The 19,816-nt window shown below is 38.4% G+C and overlaps 1 protein-coding gene across 1 annotated transcript in view; it reads left to right on the top strand.

Annotated features, from left to right (window-relative positions):
* TBCD (tubulin folding cofactor D) overlaps window positions 1-19,816 on the top strand; it is a 252,882-nt gene that overhangs the window by 147,646 nt on the left and 85,420 nt on the right. The window contains exons 19-23 of the mRNA XM_065415052.1: window positions 3,283-3,356; window positions 4,142-4,259; window positions 5,884-5,944; window positions 8,307-8,329; window positions 18,719-18,750. Of these exons, the coding sequence (XP_065271124.1) occupies window positions 3,283-3,356; window positions 4,142-4,259; window positions 5,884-5,944; window positions 8,307-8,329; window positions 18,719-18,750 (308 nt within the window). The remainder of the gene's footprint in view (window positions 1-3,282; window positions 3,357-4,141; window positions 4,260-5,883; window positions 5,945-8,306; window positions 8,330-18,718; window positions 18,751-19,816) is intronic.

The following is a 19,816-nucleotide window of genomic DNA, read 5'->3' as shown; positions in this document are numbered from 1 at the left end:
TTTATTTCTGATTTCCTTACTCTTAAGAAAAAATTAATTTAGCCAGTATTCTGTATAAAAGGTAGTTTGACTCTCCCTGAATTAAGAGTAGTAATCAGCAAGGGAGAATAACAGCGTTAAAAATGAAGGTAAAACATTTCTCATTATCTGTGGAAGGCACCTGTGGATTTCTTTAACATGGTTTTCATAGATTCATAGATTCATAGATTCTAGGACTGGAAGGGACCTCGAGAGGTCATCGAGTCCAGTCCCCTGCCCGCATGGCAGGACCAAATACTGTCTAGACCATCCCTGATAGACATTTATCTAACCTACTCTTAAATATCTCCAGAGATGGAGATGCCACAACCTCCCTAGGCAATTTATTCCAGTGTTTAACCACCCTGACAGTTAGGAACTTTTTCCTAATGTCCAACCTAGACCTCCCTTGCTGCAGTTTAAGCCCATTGCTTCTTGTTCTATCCTCAGAGGCTAAGGTGAACAAGTTTTCTCCCTCCTCCTTATGACACCCTTTTAGATACCTGAAAACTGCTATCATGTCCCCTCTCAGTCTTCTCTTTTCCAAACTAAACAAACCCAATTCTTTCAGCCTTTCTTCATAGGTCATGTTCTCAAGACCTTTAATCATTCTTGTTGCTCTTCTCTGGACCCTTTCCAATTTCTCCACATCTTTCTTGAAATGCGGTGCCCAGAACTGGACACAATACTCCAGCTGAGGCCTAACCAGAGCAGAGTAGAGCAGAAGAATGACTTCTCGTGTCTTGCTCACAACACACCTGTTAATACATCCCAGAATCATGTTTGCTTTTTTTGCAACAGCATCACACTGTTGACTCATATTTAGCTTGTGGTCCACTATAACCCCTAGATCCCTTTCTGCCGTACTCCTTCCTAGACAGTCTCTTCCCATTCTGTATGTGTGAAACTGATTTTTCCTTCCTAAGTGGAGCACTTTGCATTTGTCTTTGTTAAACTTCATCCTGTTTACCTCAGACCATTTCTCCAATTTGTCCAGATCATTTTGAATTATGACCCTGTCCTCCAAAGCAGTTGCAATTCCTCCCAGTTTGGTATCATCCGCAAACTTAATAAGCGTACTTTCTATGCCAATATCTAAGTCGTTAATGAAGATATTGAACAGAGCCGGTCCCAAAACAGACCCCTGCGAAACCCCACTCGTTATGCCTTTCCAGCAGGATTGGGAACCATTAATAACAACTCTCTGAGTACGGTTATCCAGCCAGTTATGCACCCACCTTATAGTAGCCCCATCTAAATTGTATTTGCCTAGTTTGTCGATAAGAATATCATGCGAGACCGTATCAAATGCCTTACTAAAGTCTAGGTATACCACATCCACAGCTTCTCCCTTATCCACAAGACTCGTTATCCTATCAAAGAAAGCTATCAGATTGGTTTGACATGATTTGTTCTTTACAAATCCATGCTGGCTGTTCCCTATCACCTTACCACCTTCCAAGTGTTTGCAGATGATTTCCTTAATTACTTGCTCCATTATCTTCCCTGGCACAGAAGTTAAACTAACTGGTCTGTAGTTTCCTGGGTTGTTTTTATTTCCCTTTTTATAGATGAGCACTATATTTGCCCTTTTCCAGTCTTCTGGAATCTCTCCCATGATTTTCCAAAGATAATAGCTAGAGGCTCAGATACCTCCTCTATTAGCTCCTTGAGTATTCTAGGATGCATTTCATCAGGCCCTGGTGACTTGCAGGCATCTAACTTTTCTAAGTGATTTTTAACTTGTTCTTTTTTTATTTTATCTGCTAAACCTACCCCCTTCCCATTAGCATTCACTATGTTAGGCATTCCTTCAGACTTCTCGGTGAAGACCGAAACAAAGAAGTCATTAAGCATCTCTGCCATTTCCAAGTTTCCTGTTACTGTTTCTCCCTCTTCACTAAGCAGTGGGCCTACCCTGTCTTTGGTCTTCCTCTTGCTTCTAATGTATTGATAAAAAGTCTTCTTGTTTCCCTTTATTCCCGTAGCTAGTTTGAGCTCATTTTGTGCCTTTGCCTTTCTAATCTTGCCCCTGCATTCCTGTGTTGTTTGCCTATATTCATCCTTTGTAATCTGTCCTAGTTTCCATTTTTTATATGACTCCTTTTTATTTTTTAGATCATGCAAGATCTCGTGGTTAAGCCAAGGTGGTCTTTTGCCACATTTTCTATCTTTCCTAACCAGCGGAATAGCTTGCTTTTGGGCCCTTAATAGTGTCCCTTTGAAAAACTGCCAACTCTCCTCAGTTGTTTTTCCCCTCAGTCTTGATTCCCATGGGACCTTACCTATCAGCTCTCTGAGCTTACCAAAATCTGCCTTCCTGAAATCCATTGTCTCTATTTTGCTGTTCTCCCTTCTACCCTTCCTTAGAATTGCAAACTCTATGATTTCATGATCACTTTCACCCAAGCTGCCTTCTACTTTCAAATTCTCAACGAGTTCCTCCCTATTTGTTAAAATCAAGTCTAGAACAGCTTCCCCCCTAGTAGCTTTTTCATCCTTCTGAAATAAAAAGTTGTCTGCAATGCAGTCCAAGAATTTGTTGGATAGTCTGTGCCCCGCTGTGTTATTTTCCCAACATATATCCGGATAGTTGAAGTCCCCCATCACCACCAAATCTTGGGCTTTGGATGATTTTGTTAGTTGTTTAAAAAAAGCCTCATCCACCTCTTCCACCTGGTTAGGTGGCCTGTAGTAGACTCCTAGCATGACATCACCCGTTTTTCCCCCCCTTTTAGCCTAACCCAGAGACTCTCAACACTTCCATCTCCTATGTTTCTCAGAGCATGTTTGTTTCTTACATAATTGTGTGGCCTATAGTTTAGTCAACATTTCTATCCTTTTGTGCCCTCTGAGGGTCTTTTAGTGTGTGTGTGTGTGTGGGCTAGTGTGGGATACAGTATCTACTGAAGAGTGTCCCAATATATATAATTCAAACAATATATATGAAGCTGATTCATTTTTCATTCCTCCATTTAATAACACAAATACATTTCTTCACTGGAAAAATGTTAAATTCTCTCACACGCAAAAAGATAGAGGAAGCTTGAGGTACTGAAATAAGCCCTGAAACAAGGGTATACCACTAGGCCTGTATGGAGCCTATTGAATTCAGCAGGATTCTGTGCTGTGCAGGGATTGGTCTGTGCAGATCTGATTGGGGTCATAATATGTAACTGCTTTTGCTATGAAGAGCAGCAGTCAGTAACTGATACTACAGTGATTTATGGAAGCTGAACAAAAAACGTTCTTTAATCTCCACAGTGTTATTCGAGAACTGTCAACCAAGGCTCTGCATAACCTCACACCACAAGTCCCTGAGTATATGACAAATGTGGGTAAGTAGCAATATATCTGTGTTTTATATAGCACCCCATATCAAGCGTCTCTGGGCACATAGCAAAAACATACCAACAAAACAAGACTTAAACAAAATACAAGTTAATATGGCTTAATAAGAGATTAAGCAAGATTTTCCCCACAACTGGGTATAGTAGTGCTGTAATTCTGATGGTGTTAAAACTTTCTTTTCATGAATTACAGTGACATTTAGGAAATGGGGAGGGGAAAAGGCAGCAGAATTTTCAAGTTCAGCTTTAAGCCACTCCAAAATGTAAAGTGACTAATGTTTAAAACAACAAAGCAACTGAAAAACTACTTTATGCATAAACTAAAAAAATCAAGAAATGACTGAGAGCATCTTGAAATCCAAAGATATCTCAACTAGCACATGTAGCAGCTAGCAAGCTACAGATTTCTATAAATCTTTCCAACATGTGTGGTTAGGGTAGATAAAATGAAATACATTGCATTTAATATGTGGCTAAGAGAGAACTAAAGGAAGTATTTGCTCATAGTGTGTCTTTGGGCGGGGAACCATTTTTGTTACACCAAACTGAAAAATCTAACTGTGGAATAGTGGTGTATTTTGATAACACAGGAAAATCTTATTCCCATTTTTAAAACTGATTTTCAGATTTAGGGATCTGAAAATGTTCTTGCTCTATATCTCTCTAAGATACAGCTCTGGGGAAGATGACTTTTCTAGAAATGATTTTTCCACATTAATTTCTAGACAGAAGTGTTTATATGTAATTACTATTTTTTATCTCATTTCTTGCAGTTTTGCCAAGACTGCTACCATTAGCAGTGGGCACAGATTTACACACTCGCCATGGGGCCATTCTTGCCTGTGCTGAGATCACCCATGCACTGTACAAACTAGCAGCAGAGAATAATAGGTATAAAGACATTATATAAATTATCATGTTTCTTTCTACTGTATAATCTTTCAGAAACCTCTCCAGTATAATTATGAAAATCTCCATCTTAGAGAACTTCTCTTCTGTTGTGATTTGTTTTCATCAGTGCTGCCAAGCCTTCACACTTTACTTGATGAGGTTATATACCTCAGATCTAAATCCATGAGTAATCATGAAAGTGAGACCACCTGTTGTCACTCTCAAGCAAGAATAGAGAAGACATTGTCAAAAGTGTGGTTTAACCACGACAGTTTGCCAGACTACTACTGAATGAAGCATCTTTCCTCCTTTGCTGTGAGACAAATAATCCCTCACATTGCTATTTGAGTTGGATTAATGTAATTTTTCACTTATTTAATTTTGGTCCAGAAATGCAGTTTATAGATATTAAATTTAGCATATGTATCCAGCATGATTGCCATAAATTAGTTGGTGGAGTTACTTATTCTCTCTTCAACCTTCACTGGAATGGGTGGTGTTGTGTACACCTGTGCAAAATGATTGTAAAACACTACTAAATTGTAATTTGCCACTCACTCACACTATTAGTAGCATTTTAAATTTACTCTGTACTGATAGGTATAAATAATTACACAAGATCAAAGCAGCAGATAGTTAGGCCTTTGAATGTAAAGCTGAATAAAAGTAAAGAAACAAAATTCTGTAAAATTTTTAAGGTGTTTATTAATCAAATGCATTTACAGAATTTTGTTTGTTTAGTTTCTCATTTCTTCTGAAGCTCTGATATCCAACCTAACTCTTGTATCCCAGGGGAGCTGAATTTAAGAAGGGGAACAAGAGGTAACTAGGTAGTAAATAGGTCTGCTTTTTTGACTCCTGAAGTTGTTCAGACGTACTGTTACGAAAAGTACTTGTGCATGTCAGCAGTATAACAGTGGTACTTAATGTAATTATTTTATTAATGTAATGATTGTACATTGAAGCTAAGTATGTTTTGTAAGAAAATCTATTAAAGGTAGTGAATTTGGATGAATTAAATAAAATAATAGGAATTAAAAGAATAAGCAAAACTATCAGTCTTGAGCTGGCTTATGTTTGCCACCAATGAAAATGGGACATGGCTGGTGAGTGGAAAAAAATCCTCTTTCTGGAGGAGTATGCTTTCTACTCAGAGATTCTGAGAAACCTGTCTCATGGTCTGTAACTAAAGTGAAAATCTAGAGAAAGTGTCATTTGGCAATTGTAGTACTAGAAACTAGAAATTGAGGCAGACAATTTAAGTATTACAATAGTGGGAATGCAAAAATGCTATTGCCTAAAGGTAAAACCAAATTGGAAAAATGTTAGAATTATGTCATTACATATAGCCTTATTCTGTTACAAAAATGTTATTTTATAATTCTGCAGAAATAATACTTCTAAGTGCTTGTAGGAAAATAGGCTGTTTGTATGTTTCCTAAACCTGTTTAATGAACATGAATGAATGTTACACATTTGTTCCGAGAATCACTTAGTCCTAAACTTTTAAGTTTTTTCTGTCACTTTAAAAGTACAACATATGTCTGTTAAGGCGAGGCTGTTTCTGAATATAAGTTCAGGAAATTGCCATGTTTGGACTTAAAATCATTTTGTAACATTGCAGATCAGTTACGAATTATTTCAATGAAAAATCGTTGGAGGGACTTAAGCAGATCCATTTGGAGGTTTGTGCCAAGTATAAATAGCTGTTGGAATCTTAAGTGTGTTGTTTCATTTTTATACAAAGGATGCTGAAAGGTGTTTTTTTTTCCTTTTAAAAAATTGCCCCAAATCCTGCATATGTTTGGCCTCCTCCTGACATCCTCTTCTTCCGCTTCTGCTCTCTCGCTGCTGAGTGTGTCTGGTGGGAATCCTATGATCATGCTGGCTGACTTCACTACAGATTTGTTCTCTCCACTTTGACTTCTGCCATCTTCCTAGTTAAGCAACTCTACTTCTTTATTCTAATTGAATCCCATATTTGAAATCTCAGCTGCCATTTCACCACCTTTGATTCCCTCCTTGCACCCTGGCACCCTTCTGCCCCCACTTCTCTCTCTGCACAGATTCTCACTTCTTCAATAAGAAAATCTGCAAAATACCACATGAACTTCTCCATCTCACCTCCTGCCCTTCCTCTCCAACAATTCTTCTCTCTTGTTTCTTATTTGCTGTCCTCCTCAAACCCCCTCCATTTACTCCAGTAACCCCATCCGATCGCCTCACCTCCCTTGCACCCACTCTCATCCCCTTCCTTGCCCTTCTCTTTAATCTCTCACTCTCTAGTCATTCTTTCCCCTCACAACACAAGCATGCTTTAGTCTCTCCCATCTTTTATGGAAAACCCACCATTTGACTCTGCAACTATTTGACCCCATTTGACTCTGCAACTATTGCCCCATCTACCTTCTTCCTTAAACTCACTGAATGAGTTCTTTTCTTCCACTTCCTTCTTAGACCCTCTCCAAATCTGGTTTCTGTCCCTTGCATTTAATTAAAATGGCTGTTACCAAAGTCTCTAATGACTTACTTTTCTTTAACCTGTCAACTGCTTTGACATAATCAACCACACTCCTCCTCTTGAAATCTTATCCTCCCTTGCTTCTGGGACTCACTTTTTTCCTGGTTCTTCTCTTACCTCTCTAATTACTCCTCCAGCATCTTCTTCAGAGGATCCTCCTCATCTGCTCTCCAACTTTCTGTGGGAGTTCCACAGGGCACTGCCCTTGGTCTACTTCTCTTCTCTTGCTACACTTTGTTTTTGGGTTATCTCCTTCGCAAATACATTCAGCTATCATCCATAGGACGACTCACAGTTCTACATCTATTCTAGACCTGTCTCTTTCTGTTCCAGACTAAAATCTTGGACTGACTTTTTGATATCTCCTTGTGGATGTCCAGCCACTAGCTCAAGCTCAGCATGGCAAATAGATCTCCTAATCTTCCCTGCAAGCCCTCCCCCGGCCCTCCTTTTTTGATCTTCAGTGTAGGCCTCTCTAGATTCTCATATCCAGGCTCTCTCTCAATGTTGCAGATTCTTTCTGTATAACATCTCTGGGATATGGCCTTTTCTGTCCATCCACACAGCTTTAATGTAATTCAGGCTCTCATCATCTTGCAACATTTTCTTCCCTGGCCCTGACAAATGTAATTTTGTCCCACCCACATCCATTCGAAATGCTCCCTCAAAAATCACTTTCCTGGCTCATCGCTTTCACCCTCTCTTTTCATCACTCCTCTTGCTACCCTTTCTCCATTGCATCAAATGTAAGCTGCTTGTTTTTACTTTAAGGACATTTCACAGTCTAATTACATGCTGTCTATCATCTTTCATATGCTTTGAGATGTCAACTCCTACCTCCGGTCGGCTAATACGGCCAGCCTTCATTGCCTGCGTATTAAATTTTCAAACAAACACCTTTGTACCTTCTCGTATGCTGCCCCTCATGCATAGGAATTACTGCCCATAAACATCCATGAAGCTACCTCATTGTCCTCCTTCTGATCCCTCCTTAAAACTCTCTTTGCTGTGATGCCTACGAAAAAACTTGGCAGTGGTTAGGCAGCCGGTGTGATGAGACCACAGCCTGTCATGCTGTCTAGTATTGTTTTCTTGTGCACACCTTCTGTTTCCACTTGTCCCTTGTAAGCTCTTTAGAGCAGAGGTTTTTTTCTGTATTCTTTCAAACTCTGCAATGTAGAGTCTTTATTTAAAAGGACCAAATTTTTGAAAGCAAATGTTTCAAAAAAGTGCACCTAGCTGCCAGTGTAAATACAGAAGCAAACAGATTGTGGAATGATGGTAATGAAGAACTATATTTGTTTGCCTTGAGTATGAATTCTGACTAGATCTCTAAAGTTTATATTTTTTTGAAAATTAGTTCTGTGAAAGAATACCAACATTATTTTTTTTCAAATTATGCCTTTGAATTCCCAAGTCCTAAAGAAACACTTTTGTTACATAATACGTATTACACAAGAATCACATTAGGCTGAGGGGAAAAGGCTCAATTTATAAATCAAATGTTTTCATCTGTTTTATTGCAGCTTTGCAGTCGTCAGTTGTACAGGTAAGAAATTTGAAACCAAAACAGTTGTTGTCCATTGTGGCAATTAATATTGTTTAAACCCAATAAATATTTGAAATTAAGCTTTTTAAAGTTGAGTAACTTAGGTATGTTACATCTAATATACCTTAGAACCTCAATTCACGGAAGGGAAAACTCAAATTCTTTTTGACCCTGCCCATACCTAGGACTTTGTTCTTACTAAACCAGTGTTGTTGAGCTGGAATTGGGATTGTTGATGTATGTTATGTGGTCAATCCTAATTAAAAGGTGGTGAGAACTGCATTTGATGCTGTATTGTAGATGGGATTGGGATAGACAGAGCCAAAGAGTGAGGGGGAAAAAACTCCAAATAAAGCAGCATATTTGCTAGTCCACAACTTCAGTAATTTGTAGTTTTTCTTCCTCATTACTATGCCTGAGCTCTGCATTCCTGAACTTAGTCTAGAGAAGTGATTTGTAATCTCTCCTTATCCTACAAAGTGCTAAAATGGCCAAAAGGTTGCCTTATAATCAAATTATATTTTTACTTTCTGCATCCTCAAATCCTCAAACTTTTTATCAATACATTAGAAGCAAGAGGAAGACCAAAGACAGGGTAGGCCCACTGCTCAGTGAAGAGGGAGAAACAGTAACAGGAAACTTGGAAATGGCAGAGATGCTTAATGACTTCTTTGTTTCGGTCTTCACCGAGAAGTCTGAAGGAATGCCTAACATAGTGAATGCTAATGGGAAGGGGGTAGGTTTAGCAGATAAAATAAAAAAAGAACAAGTTAAAAATCACTTAGAAAAGTTAGATGCCTGCAAGTCACCAGGGCCTGATGAAATGCATCCTAGAATACTCAAGGAGCTAATAGAGGAGGTATCTGAGCCTCTAGCTATTATCTTTGGAAAATCATGGGAGAGATTCCAGAAGACTGGAAAAGGGCAAATATAGAGCCCATCTATAAAAAGGGAAATAAAAACAACCCAGGAAACTATAGACCAGTTAGTTTAACTTCTGTGCCAGGGAAGATAATGGAGCAAGTAATTAAGGAAATCATCTGCAAACACTTGGAAGGTGGTAAGGTGATAGGGAATAGCCAGCATGGCTTTGTAAAGAACAAATCATGTCAAACCAATCTGATAGCTTTCTTTGATAGGATAACGAGTCTTGTGGATAAGGGAGAAGATGTGGATGTGGTATACCTAGACTTTAGTAAGGCATTTGATACGGTCTCACATGATATTCTTATCGATAAACTAGGCAAATACAATTTAGATGGGGCTACTATAAGGTGGGTGCATAACTGGCTGGATAACCATACTCAGAGAGTTGTTATTAATGGTTCCCAATCCTGCTGGAAAGGTATAACAAGTGGGGTTCCGCAGGGGTCTGTTTTGGGACCGGCTCTGTTCAATATCTTCATTAACGACTTAGATATTGGCATAGAAAGTACGTTTATTAAGTTTGCTGATGATACCAAACTGGGAGGGATTGCAACTGCTTTGGAGGATAGTGTAATAATTCAAAATGATCTGGACAAATTGGAGAAATGGTCTGAGGTAAACAGGATGAAGTTTAAGAAAGACAAATGCAAAGTGCTCCACTTAGGAAGGAAAAATCAGTTTCACACATACAGAATGGGAAGAGACTGTCTAGGAAGGAGTACGGCAGAAAGGGATCTAGGGGTTATAGTGGACCACAAGCTAAATATGAGTCAACAGTGTGATGCTGTTGCAAAAAAAGCAAACATGATTCTGGGATGTATTAACAGGTGTGTTGTGAGCAAGACACGAGAAGTCATTCTTCCGCTCTACTCTGCGCTGGTTAGGCCTCAACTGGAGTATTGTGTCCAATTCTGGGCACTGCATTTCAAGAAAGATGTGGAGAAATTGGAGAGGGTCCAGAGAAGAGCAACAAGAATGATTAAAGGTCTTGAGAACATGACCTATGAAGGAAGGCTGAAAGAATTGGGTTTGTTTAGTTTGGAAAAGAGAAGACTGAGAGGGGACATGATAGCAGTTTTCAAGTATCTAAAAGGGTGTCATAAGGAGGAGGGAGAAAACTTGTTCACCTTAGCCTCTGAGGATAGAACAAGAAGCAATGGGCTTAAACTGCAGCAAGGGAGGTCTAGGTTGGACATTAGGAAAAAGTTCCTAACTGTCAGGGTGGTTAAACACTGGAATAAATTGCCTAGGGAGGTTGTGGAATCTCCATCTCTGGAGATATTTGAGAGTAGGTTAGATAAATGTCTATCAGGGATGGTCTAGACAGTATTTGGTCCTGCCATGCGGGCAGGGGACTGGACTCGATGACCTCTCGAGGTCCCTTCCAGTCCTAGAATCTATGAATCCTTTTGTAATTGATTGTCAGCAGTGCTACAAGAAGTTCAATTCTGTTTTTCAATTCTTGGGCCAGATGGAAGCTTTATTGAATTGTTTCTTTCTTTTCATTCAGTTCTTATTCAGTAAAGCCTCTAGTAACTAAAGGGTAATTTGTGTGAGAATTTGGATAAAAAGTGAGTTAACACTGAAATCAGACTTCAAGTTTTGGCCCTTTGATCTCAGGGAATCAAGATCCAAATAAACAACTTGTGTTAAGTAAAACTGCGGTGTATGTTCTTGATGTTTGTCTTGCTGAGCTCTTTGGACATGGTGTATCTGACTGTAAGATGCTGTATTATTTCTGCTGGTGCATTTGTAGCGTAGAATTGAATATCTATGACAGTAACATTACTTAAAATGTTTCCCATTCCATGAAAACACATTAGGATTTGTCAAAGTTTCAAGATACTAAAATTTGCTTTTTAAAGGTCGTACTTGTTGATTTGAGCTAGCTTCTACTAGTTCATGGCTTAATGTGCCTTAGTTTATAACACTGATGCTACATGTTATAGTGGCTTTGTGGGTGGCTGTTTTGGCTGTTATAAATTCTTTAATGCCAGGGTGGAGCTTGGGTATAATTTTGTTTTTGTCACAAAGTGCACATCTTGCACTTACTGGTGTTATAAGATGCCTACTAATGTTTTCATCACAGACAAGGCTTCTAAATTTGATTCTCTGTCAAGTAGCATACCTGATTAACCATAATTTGCCCTAAGCAATAGTTGTATACAAGACAGATATGCCTAATTTAATGCACATTTTAAAAATATTATTGCTATGGATAAAAAAATTCTTTAAAATTGCCTAAGAAAAAATAACCTTTGGTTCAGGTTCTAAAAGCAAACCAGCAATTTGACTTAGGTATGACTAGGCAAGCACTTGGTGGAACAAGTTGAACTTGTCTGATGATGAGTAATTACTGCACATAATGCTTTCCATTTGAGAAATGACTCCCTGGAATCTTCAGGGTATAACAAGACCCAGTAAGAATGTTGAAAATGAAATTGCTTCACCTGAGTAAATTTTATTTCCATCTTTCTGGTTCTTAAACTTAAACTACCTCAAAAGATTTTTTATACATTCATGAATGTCATAAATGTATATTTAATACTAGACAAAAGTGAAACTATAATAAAGTATTTAGTTTTTCTGATGCTAATGAATTTTAACATGTTGAATAAGCTAGTTTCACAATAAAACTTCAAAGGCCTGCCAGAAAATGAAGTTGAGGTAAAGTGTAAAGAGTTGCATGTTTAAAAAGTGGTAATTAACAAGTTTTAATAGCTGTAAAGTACATTATGAGAGGCTATGAGCTTGCTAGTCAGCTATATCTCAAGGTCTTTTCATACACCTAATATCTCCCATCTAGGATTTAGTAAAAGTCCTAATGCTGTAAATGGGGCATTGATTTACCTAGTATTACATGTAAATTAGCCTTTTATTAATGATTACCATTAGTGAAACTGACCTAATTATGAACTGTGGACTTAAGTTATGCCTGAAAGAATTATAGGGCAGATCATGTTTTTTAATATGCAAACAAGATTTTGCATTGTCTCAGAAATTGAGATATTGTGTAATACATTTGCTGTAATCAGATCTTTATTTTTATATGCTGTTAAGACAGATCTCCCTGCCCTCTGGTTCATTAATCATTTTTTCATACATTAGTTCCTCCCTTACCTCCTACTTAAATGTTTTTGTAGATTTACTATTGTGTCGTGAAAAAGTTAAAGTCTATACAAATTCAGTATTTGCCTACATGAGATATCCTTTCCTTTAGACATGGTATTGACTAATTCTGTCCAAAAGCTTTCTTAAGAGTGTTGGTTGGCTGAAGAATTTTCATGTATGTTTTTAGTTAAGCATGAGATACTATGGGCTTGGTTTTGATTTCAATCTAATGTAAATCAGGAGTAATTCCAGGGAAAGCAAATGAAGTTACATCAGTGTGAGCCGAGCATCAGGTCCAGTCAGGGCTGGCTCCAGGGTTTTTGCTGCCCCAAGCGACGGGGGAAAAAAAAAAGGAAAAAAAAGCCGCGATCGGCGGCAGCTCCACCGCGCCGCTTTCTTCTTCGGCGGCAATTCGGCAGCAGGTCCTTCCCTCCGAGAGGGACAGGGACCCTCCGCCGAATTGCCGTCGAAGAGCCCGACGTGCCGCCCCTTCCCCTTGGCCGCCCCAAGCACCTGCTTGCTCAGCTGGTGCCTGGAGCCGGCCCTGGGTCCAGTATACCTTTTTGTGTGTGTATGATATTTTGTAGTTTTGGAAAAATTTACATGCCCATACCTACTTTAAGCATTACCTAGTGCAAACAAAAGCTTCAAACATGACATGTGGAGAATTATGTCTTAAGATATCTCATGTGGGAAAAGAGGTCAATATCCCAGCCTAATTATATTTGAAGCACTTTAAATCCACTCTGTGTGGTGGTCACCTTGAAACAAGTATGGTTGATGCCTTTTCTTGTTAGCTGGGACGTTATTGTAATGCACTTGAGGCATTGTAGTAGCATTCATTATCAAAGAAGCTTTGAATAAGTTACATTTTAAATAATGATCCTTTTCTTTAAAAGGCATATTTTTGCATATGATTGAGAAGGAAACATCAGGTTGAAGAGCGATTCTGAACATTAACTTGTATCTCGTTTCTTGACTCCAGTTCTGAAGCTGATATATATCTTGCCATAAAGACTGGGGTAACATGGTGATTTAGAGATGAGTAGAGTATTGATACAAGCTGAAGTTGCTGTGCCTCTTCCAGATAGTTGTCTCTGGCTTTTATACTACTAACAGTGGATTTATTAGGCCTTCAAGGTTTCAGTCAGTGCTGAATATGCCATGATGCATAGTGTTAATCATAGAATTATAGAAATGTAGGGCTGGAAGGGACCTTGAGAGGTTACCAAGTCCAGCCCCCCGCACTTAGGCAGGACCAAGTAGACCTAGACCATCTCTGACTGGTGTTTGTCCAACCTGTTCTTAAAAACCTCCAATGGTGGGGATTCCACAAGGTCCCTTGGAAGGGAGAATTTAACTACCTTTAGAGTTAGAAAGATTTTCCTTATATCTAACCTAAATCTCTCTTGCTGAAAATTAAGCCCATTACTATTTGTCCTATCTTCAGGGGACATATTTGAAGACTGTTACCAGGTTCTTCCTCAGTCTTCTTTTCTCAAGACTAGACATGCCCAGTTTTTTAATCTTTCGTCCTAGGTCAGGTTTTCTAAACCTTTCATCATTTTTTTTGTTCTCCTCTGGACTCTCTCCAGTTTGTCCACATCTTTCCTAAAGTGTGGCACCCAGAATTGGACATGGTACTCCAACTGAGACTTCATCAGTGCCGATTAGAACAGAAAAATTACTTCTCATGCCTTACATATGACATTCCTGTTAATGCAGTCCAGAATACTAGCTTTTTTGCAACTTCATCATATTGTTGACACACATTCAATATTTGATCCACTATAACCCCCAGATCCTTTTCACCAGTACTACCACCTAACCAGTTATTCCCCATTTTGTATTTGTGCATTTGATTTTCCCTTCCTAAGTTAAGTACTTTGCACTTATCTTTATTTAATTTCATCTTGTTGATTTCAAACAAATTGTCTGATTTGTCAAGGTCGTTTTGAATTCTAATCCTATTCTCCAAAGTACTTGCAACTGCTCTCAGCGTGGTGTCCATACATATATTTTACCAGCATATTCACCACTACGTTATTCAAGTAATTGGGACCCCACTAGATATGCCCTCCCAGTTTGACAGCAAACCTTTGAGTACAGTCTTTCAACCACTTGTGCACCCACCTTTATAGTAATTTCATCTAGCCCACATTTCCTAGTTTGCTTATGAGAATGTCACATGGATTGTGTCAAAAGTCTTACAGAAATCAAAATACATCATGTCTACTGCTTCCCCATTTCTCCTAGGCCAGTAACTCTGTCAAAGAAGGAAATTAGGTTGGTTTGGCATGATTTGTTCTTGAGAAATCCATGTTGGTTATTCCTTACAACCCTAATATCCTTTAGGTGCTTACAAATTCATTGTTGAATAATTTGTTCCAGCATCTTTCCGGGTATTGAAGTTAGGCTGACTGGTCTATAATTCTCTGGGTCCTCTTTGTTCCCTTTTTTAAAGATAGGTACTATGTTTGACTTTTCTCCAGTCCTTTGGAGCCTTACCCGTCCTCCATAAGTTTTCGAAGATAATTGATAATGGTTCTGAGATTGCCTTAACTAGTTCCTTAGGTACCCTAGGATGAATTTCATCGGGCTCTGTCTACTTGAATACATCTAACTTATCTCTATATAATTTAACCTGTTCTTTCCCCATTTTGGCTTGCATTTCTTCCTCCTTGTTAATATTAATTGTGTTGAGTATCTGGCCACCATTAACCTTTTTAGTGAAGAGCAACTCCCACTTCCTTGAGTCATTTGTTGCCACATACTGCATGTTGTTTTGCTTTGATCTCATTGCTGTGAATTCAGAGACTGTCTGTATGTTGTAGATGGCTACATATATAAGAAGGTATTTCACATTGTAATATGGTAAACATGGAACTTTGAGTTTAGACTATCGTGTTCTGTGTTGGGATCGTTCCTTATGTGTTAACTAATGTGTTCAGCTGTTGTTGCAGCATCCTTATGCAACAAAATGTGATGACTTGCCTAACTTTTAAGAACTGGCTGATCAAGCACAGCTGTTTTGCAATGAGTTGAAATATAAGTATGTATCATGGCTCTGATTACTGGGGTGACAACTTCCAAATCAAGTATTCCAAATCCCACCCTTTTTTCCCTAACAAACCTCCTAGACATGGCTTAAGTGTTGCAAAAGCTTTGTGCTTGCAATGAAAAGTCTAGGATATTTCAACCTTGTTGAGAGGGTAAGACAGCCTGCAGGTATCAGCAAGTACCAGGCTAAGGATAATAAGCTTGCCTCATTGTTAACAACCTCAAAGGTCTTTGAAATCTCAGTAGTTTCAGGGCAAGCATGTCTCTTGGCATGCATCCCAGTGAAAGACTCTGAGGCATATAAACTTAGTGGGAGGCAAATTCCAGTCTTGCGAAAAGATTGCTCTTTCAATTCCCACCAATCCAAATAATTTTCAAATAATTTTACACCCAGCAACACTGGTTCTTCCTTATGTCTTCCAGAACTGCTTTTTGTTTAAACTGATATTCAGATGGTGGTGATGTATTTTATATCTACAAGCAAAGTATTTTATATCAGCCTTCAAGTTTTGAAATAGGGTAATGTCTAATGAGACTTTAGTGGTTGCTAGAAGGAAGAATGATTGCAAATAGATTTAGTAGCTATGAAAGATAGGTCCCTCTACTAGCATGTAGGTCAGCTAGTTCTCAGCTTCTTTGTGTTCAGGGAAACCTATTTTTTTGTCAGATGTCTGAAAAGGAGGCAAAAAGTGAGGACTCTGTTTACATCATTTTCAAAATTACTATTGACTTCAGTAGAGTCAGGATTTCACCCATAGCCTTGTGTCTACAGGGGGGAAAAAAAAAGTGTTTTTTTTTCTATGATCCAAATTCTATGATTCAGTGACCTTTGGTTGGTTCCATGCTGGTTGAGCCTAATTTAGTTTCCACATCATTTGAAGATGAGCATAACAAATCCCATCAGATTCTCAGCTATTCCATCTCTGACCACTGAAAACTATTTCCCTCCACCTCAGTTTGGAATATTTTATACAGATGACATGATCACTGAAAATATTATTGATCACACTGTTTTGTATTTCTGCAGCCCTGCAATGTATAAACTAAACCTCAAAATATTCCCGTAATTCTATTTGGAGTGGACAAAGTCCCTTAAGAAGCTGAATGTATATAATTTATTTTTGTGATGAACCTATGTTTTAAGAGATTCATATCAAAATGCTGTCTGCATTTCTAATTGTCAGATTTGTTCTGCCTATTCTATAAATAACACTTCAGAGCTAAAATGTCCAAACTTGATTCCAGTCTTAATCTGGCTTGATAAGTCTCTTAACGTTTTTCAGTATAGTACATTTATGTTTTATACTTGTATTTTATAGGTAATGGTGGCCATCATATATATTGGTAGTGTTTTTGTACCACTTGAGGAATTTGTGCACATGAGAATGCTACTAATGTTTTAATTCTTATTGTTTAAGTATGTTTAATTATCCTCAGTTGGCACTCTAGGTCTGTTAGCAAATAGGTGAGCTGCAAACTTCTCTGAAGAAATTCTATGTGTAACATGTGAAGAAAAGATTGTAAATTCCTTTCCACATAGAGGTTCATTAACAATCTAGCCTAAAGTCAAAACAGAATCAACAAATAATATGAATATCAGTGAGCAGTTGCTTTATATAAGGAAAGTATGAAATGTTTTGGTATTGTGTATATGTGCATGTAAAGTTGGAAATCAGATAGCAGTTTTTTAAGTTTTGGGAAGGGGGAAGCATACTCTTTGGGATTCTGGTGTTGTGAAAGCATGGCAGGACTTGTTTAATAGTTTCCATTAAACAAAGACCATGTAAATCACCATTAATCCAAGACTAATGCTAATATGGAATACTGTATGTCAGGAGAGGTTCTTGACTTTCTGGAAAACTTCCAGATTGATGTATTCAGACACCTGAATAACACTTACTGCTTATGATGCCATAGAAGCTGTTCAGTTCTAAAATACTCCATGTAACGTTATCCTTGTAATTTGAAAAGGAGATTCCTAACTTCTTTCAAAATTATGACTTTAAAAATAATTCTGTGAAAGTAATTTGAATTTGCATGTAAATTAAAAACAAAGTACTGTTACTTGGTTCTAATCAGGGTCTAAATAAAGTGGAAGTAAACATTCATGTTCAAATAAATATTAGGTCTGCGATCTGGGAGCTTTACCATTCCAACTCTCCTGCAAGGGATTTCCTACCCCAGTGTGTGAATTTCATTGAATTACACTGAGTTCCTATTAAAAAGTCACTTTCTGTAGAACTGAGTTAGCATTTTAAGGCTCCAGAATTGTATGGAAAGTAGTTGGTTAATGGAAACTGGTACTGCAGCAGTCAGTTTAAGGACTGAATTTGATCTATAAACCTTGAAGGAAGCATGTTCAGGTAGGTCATGAAATTTGCATAGTGTGTGGGTTTTTAGGGGGGTGGGGGAGGGAAATAGGAAGTGCCAACACTACAGTAACACTTAGAATAAAAGTAGGTTGATACCTTGTGTCAGTTTAGTGAAATGCTGAATAATGAATTGATTGCCCTTCCTTAGGAGGCAGGGGTTATGAGGAACAGCAGCCAAACCCAGCAGATTTCCCCATAGAAAGGTCTGCAAATCCATAACTTATGGGAAAAGCTGTAGGGTTGGCAGGTCTGCATTGCCTGGACTACCAGTGTAATTGTGTTGAGTGGTATATTGTAGGAGAGCTCTTCCAAAAATCCATCCTATGTAGAAGGCATGTATCTGTATTCTAAAGCTTTAAACTTTGTTTTTCTATTACCAAATAACACTAAGCAAAGAGGCTTTGAAGCTTTATGCTCTGATATAAAAGAATAAACTAGAGAATAAAGTTCTAATATCTTTTGAAAAGATTTTCAAACAATTGCTTCTCAAGTGGAAAGACTCTAGGATGGTGACAGATTTTTGTGACTGAAAAATCCTGTGGTAAATTCCACAGGGCCATAGTATTTCTAAAGTGAGGCTAGCAGAAAAAAGCATGAACCTGAGTGCCTTTTATTTTTCAAATAGGATTAGAGAAATTAGGTCTGTGTTCTTTGGAAAAGAAGGAGTGTACAATAAGGTTTTGTATAGAGCATTTTGTAGTGAATTAAGGCAGTAGATGGTACAGTGCTGTTTGAGAGTTGGTCAAACATAAGATTGGAGGGATTACAAACTTAATCTTGGGAAGACTTGAGTGTTACTTGTTGAACTTCTGTGGATACTTTTCATCTGAAAGCTGCTTGTGTTCCAGTAAGCAGCATACCTAATTGTATACAGTAATTGATCATCTGAAAATAATACCTTTTCATTTCTATTTTCCAGGGGTTTAGGTGGAGAACTAATGAGACCAGCTGGTAGGTGTCCCTCTGCATGTTAACTGGCTGGTGCTATTTTCATTGAATTAAAATAGCAAATATATGTTAGTTCATTTACTCTATTTACCTCAACTTTTGCATCTCTCAGCATTCCATTGTTTTCTTGCAATATCAACACTGTATATATAAGATCTCTCTCTCTCTCTCTCTCTCTCTCTCTCTCTCTCTCTCGCATGCACATCCCACCCACCCATCTACACAACCTACATTAAAAGAACATTAAAGTTGCAAAGTCAAGTATTCAGAATTTAAGAAATGCCAGTATTCAGGTTTCAGAGTAGCAGCCGTCCTGAATTTTTGAGTATTCAGGTTGTCGATGCAATCTTAAATTTGGCCCCTGGTATCATATGCATTATGACCGTGTCTAATTACATGATCACATACTATTTTTTTGCACAGGACCCCTACCTCATTCAGTGCACAGGATAGAACCACTCTGGAGATGAATCAGGGTAGTGTAGTGAAGGAGACATCATTGGTATTGGGGTGGCATCTGGCACCGGAGCTGGATCTGAGGCATTATCCTATGGCACTGCTATTCAAAGATCTCCCAAACTACCTGGAGCTGATCTTCTGCACTATGGCCAGATGCTTCATCCAGACTTGAAGTCATTGCACCTGAAGATGTGGCTGTTGGGTGTTTAGTACCATTGACCAAGACTGCTCCCTACAGGTCCAGGAAATCTTGATACAGAGCAGGAAAACTTATTCTGTTAAATGGAAGAGGTTCTTGATATGCGAAGTCCACTTTGACTACTGATTGCACTTATAGCAGGCTGGCCTTTTGTTCAACATGGATTAAGATCCATGTCACAGCAATTTCAGCTTGGCATGCACCTGTGCAATTGTGTTTGGTCTTCTCTCACCCAATGTTACCAAATTTTAAGCCACCAGTGTGAGAACCCACCCCTGCCTGGGACCTCAATAATACTCTAGAATTTCATGGAGCCCCAATTTGAACCTCTATCAGAATGCCCCTTGCATCACCTCACTCTGAAAGATGATCTTCCTTGTGGCTATCACTTCAGCCAGAAGAGTGAGGGAG

Source organism: Emys orbicularis, chromosome 13 (assembly GCF_028017835.1).
Source record: "Emys orbicularis isolate rEmyOrb1 chromosome 13, rEmyOrb1.hap1, whole genome shotgun sequence".
NCBI lineage: Eukaryota > Metazoa > Chordata > Testudines > Emydidae > Emys > Emys orbicularis.
The sequence above is the reverse complement of the archived record's forward strand: the minus strand, read 5'-3'. Positions and strand labels throughout refer to the sequence as shown.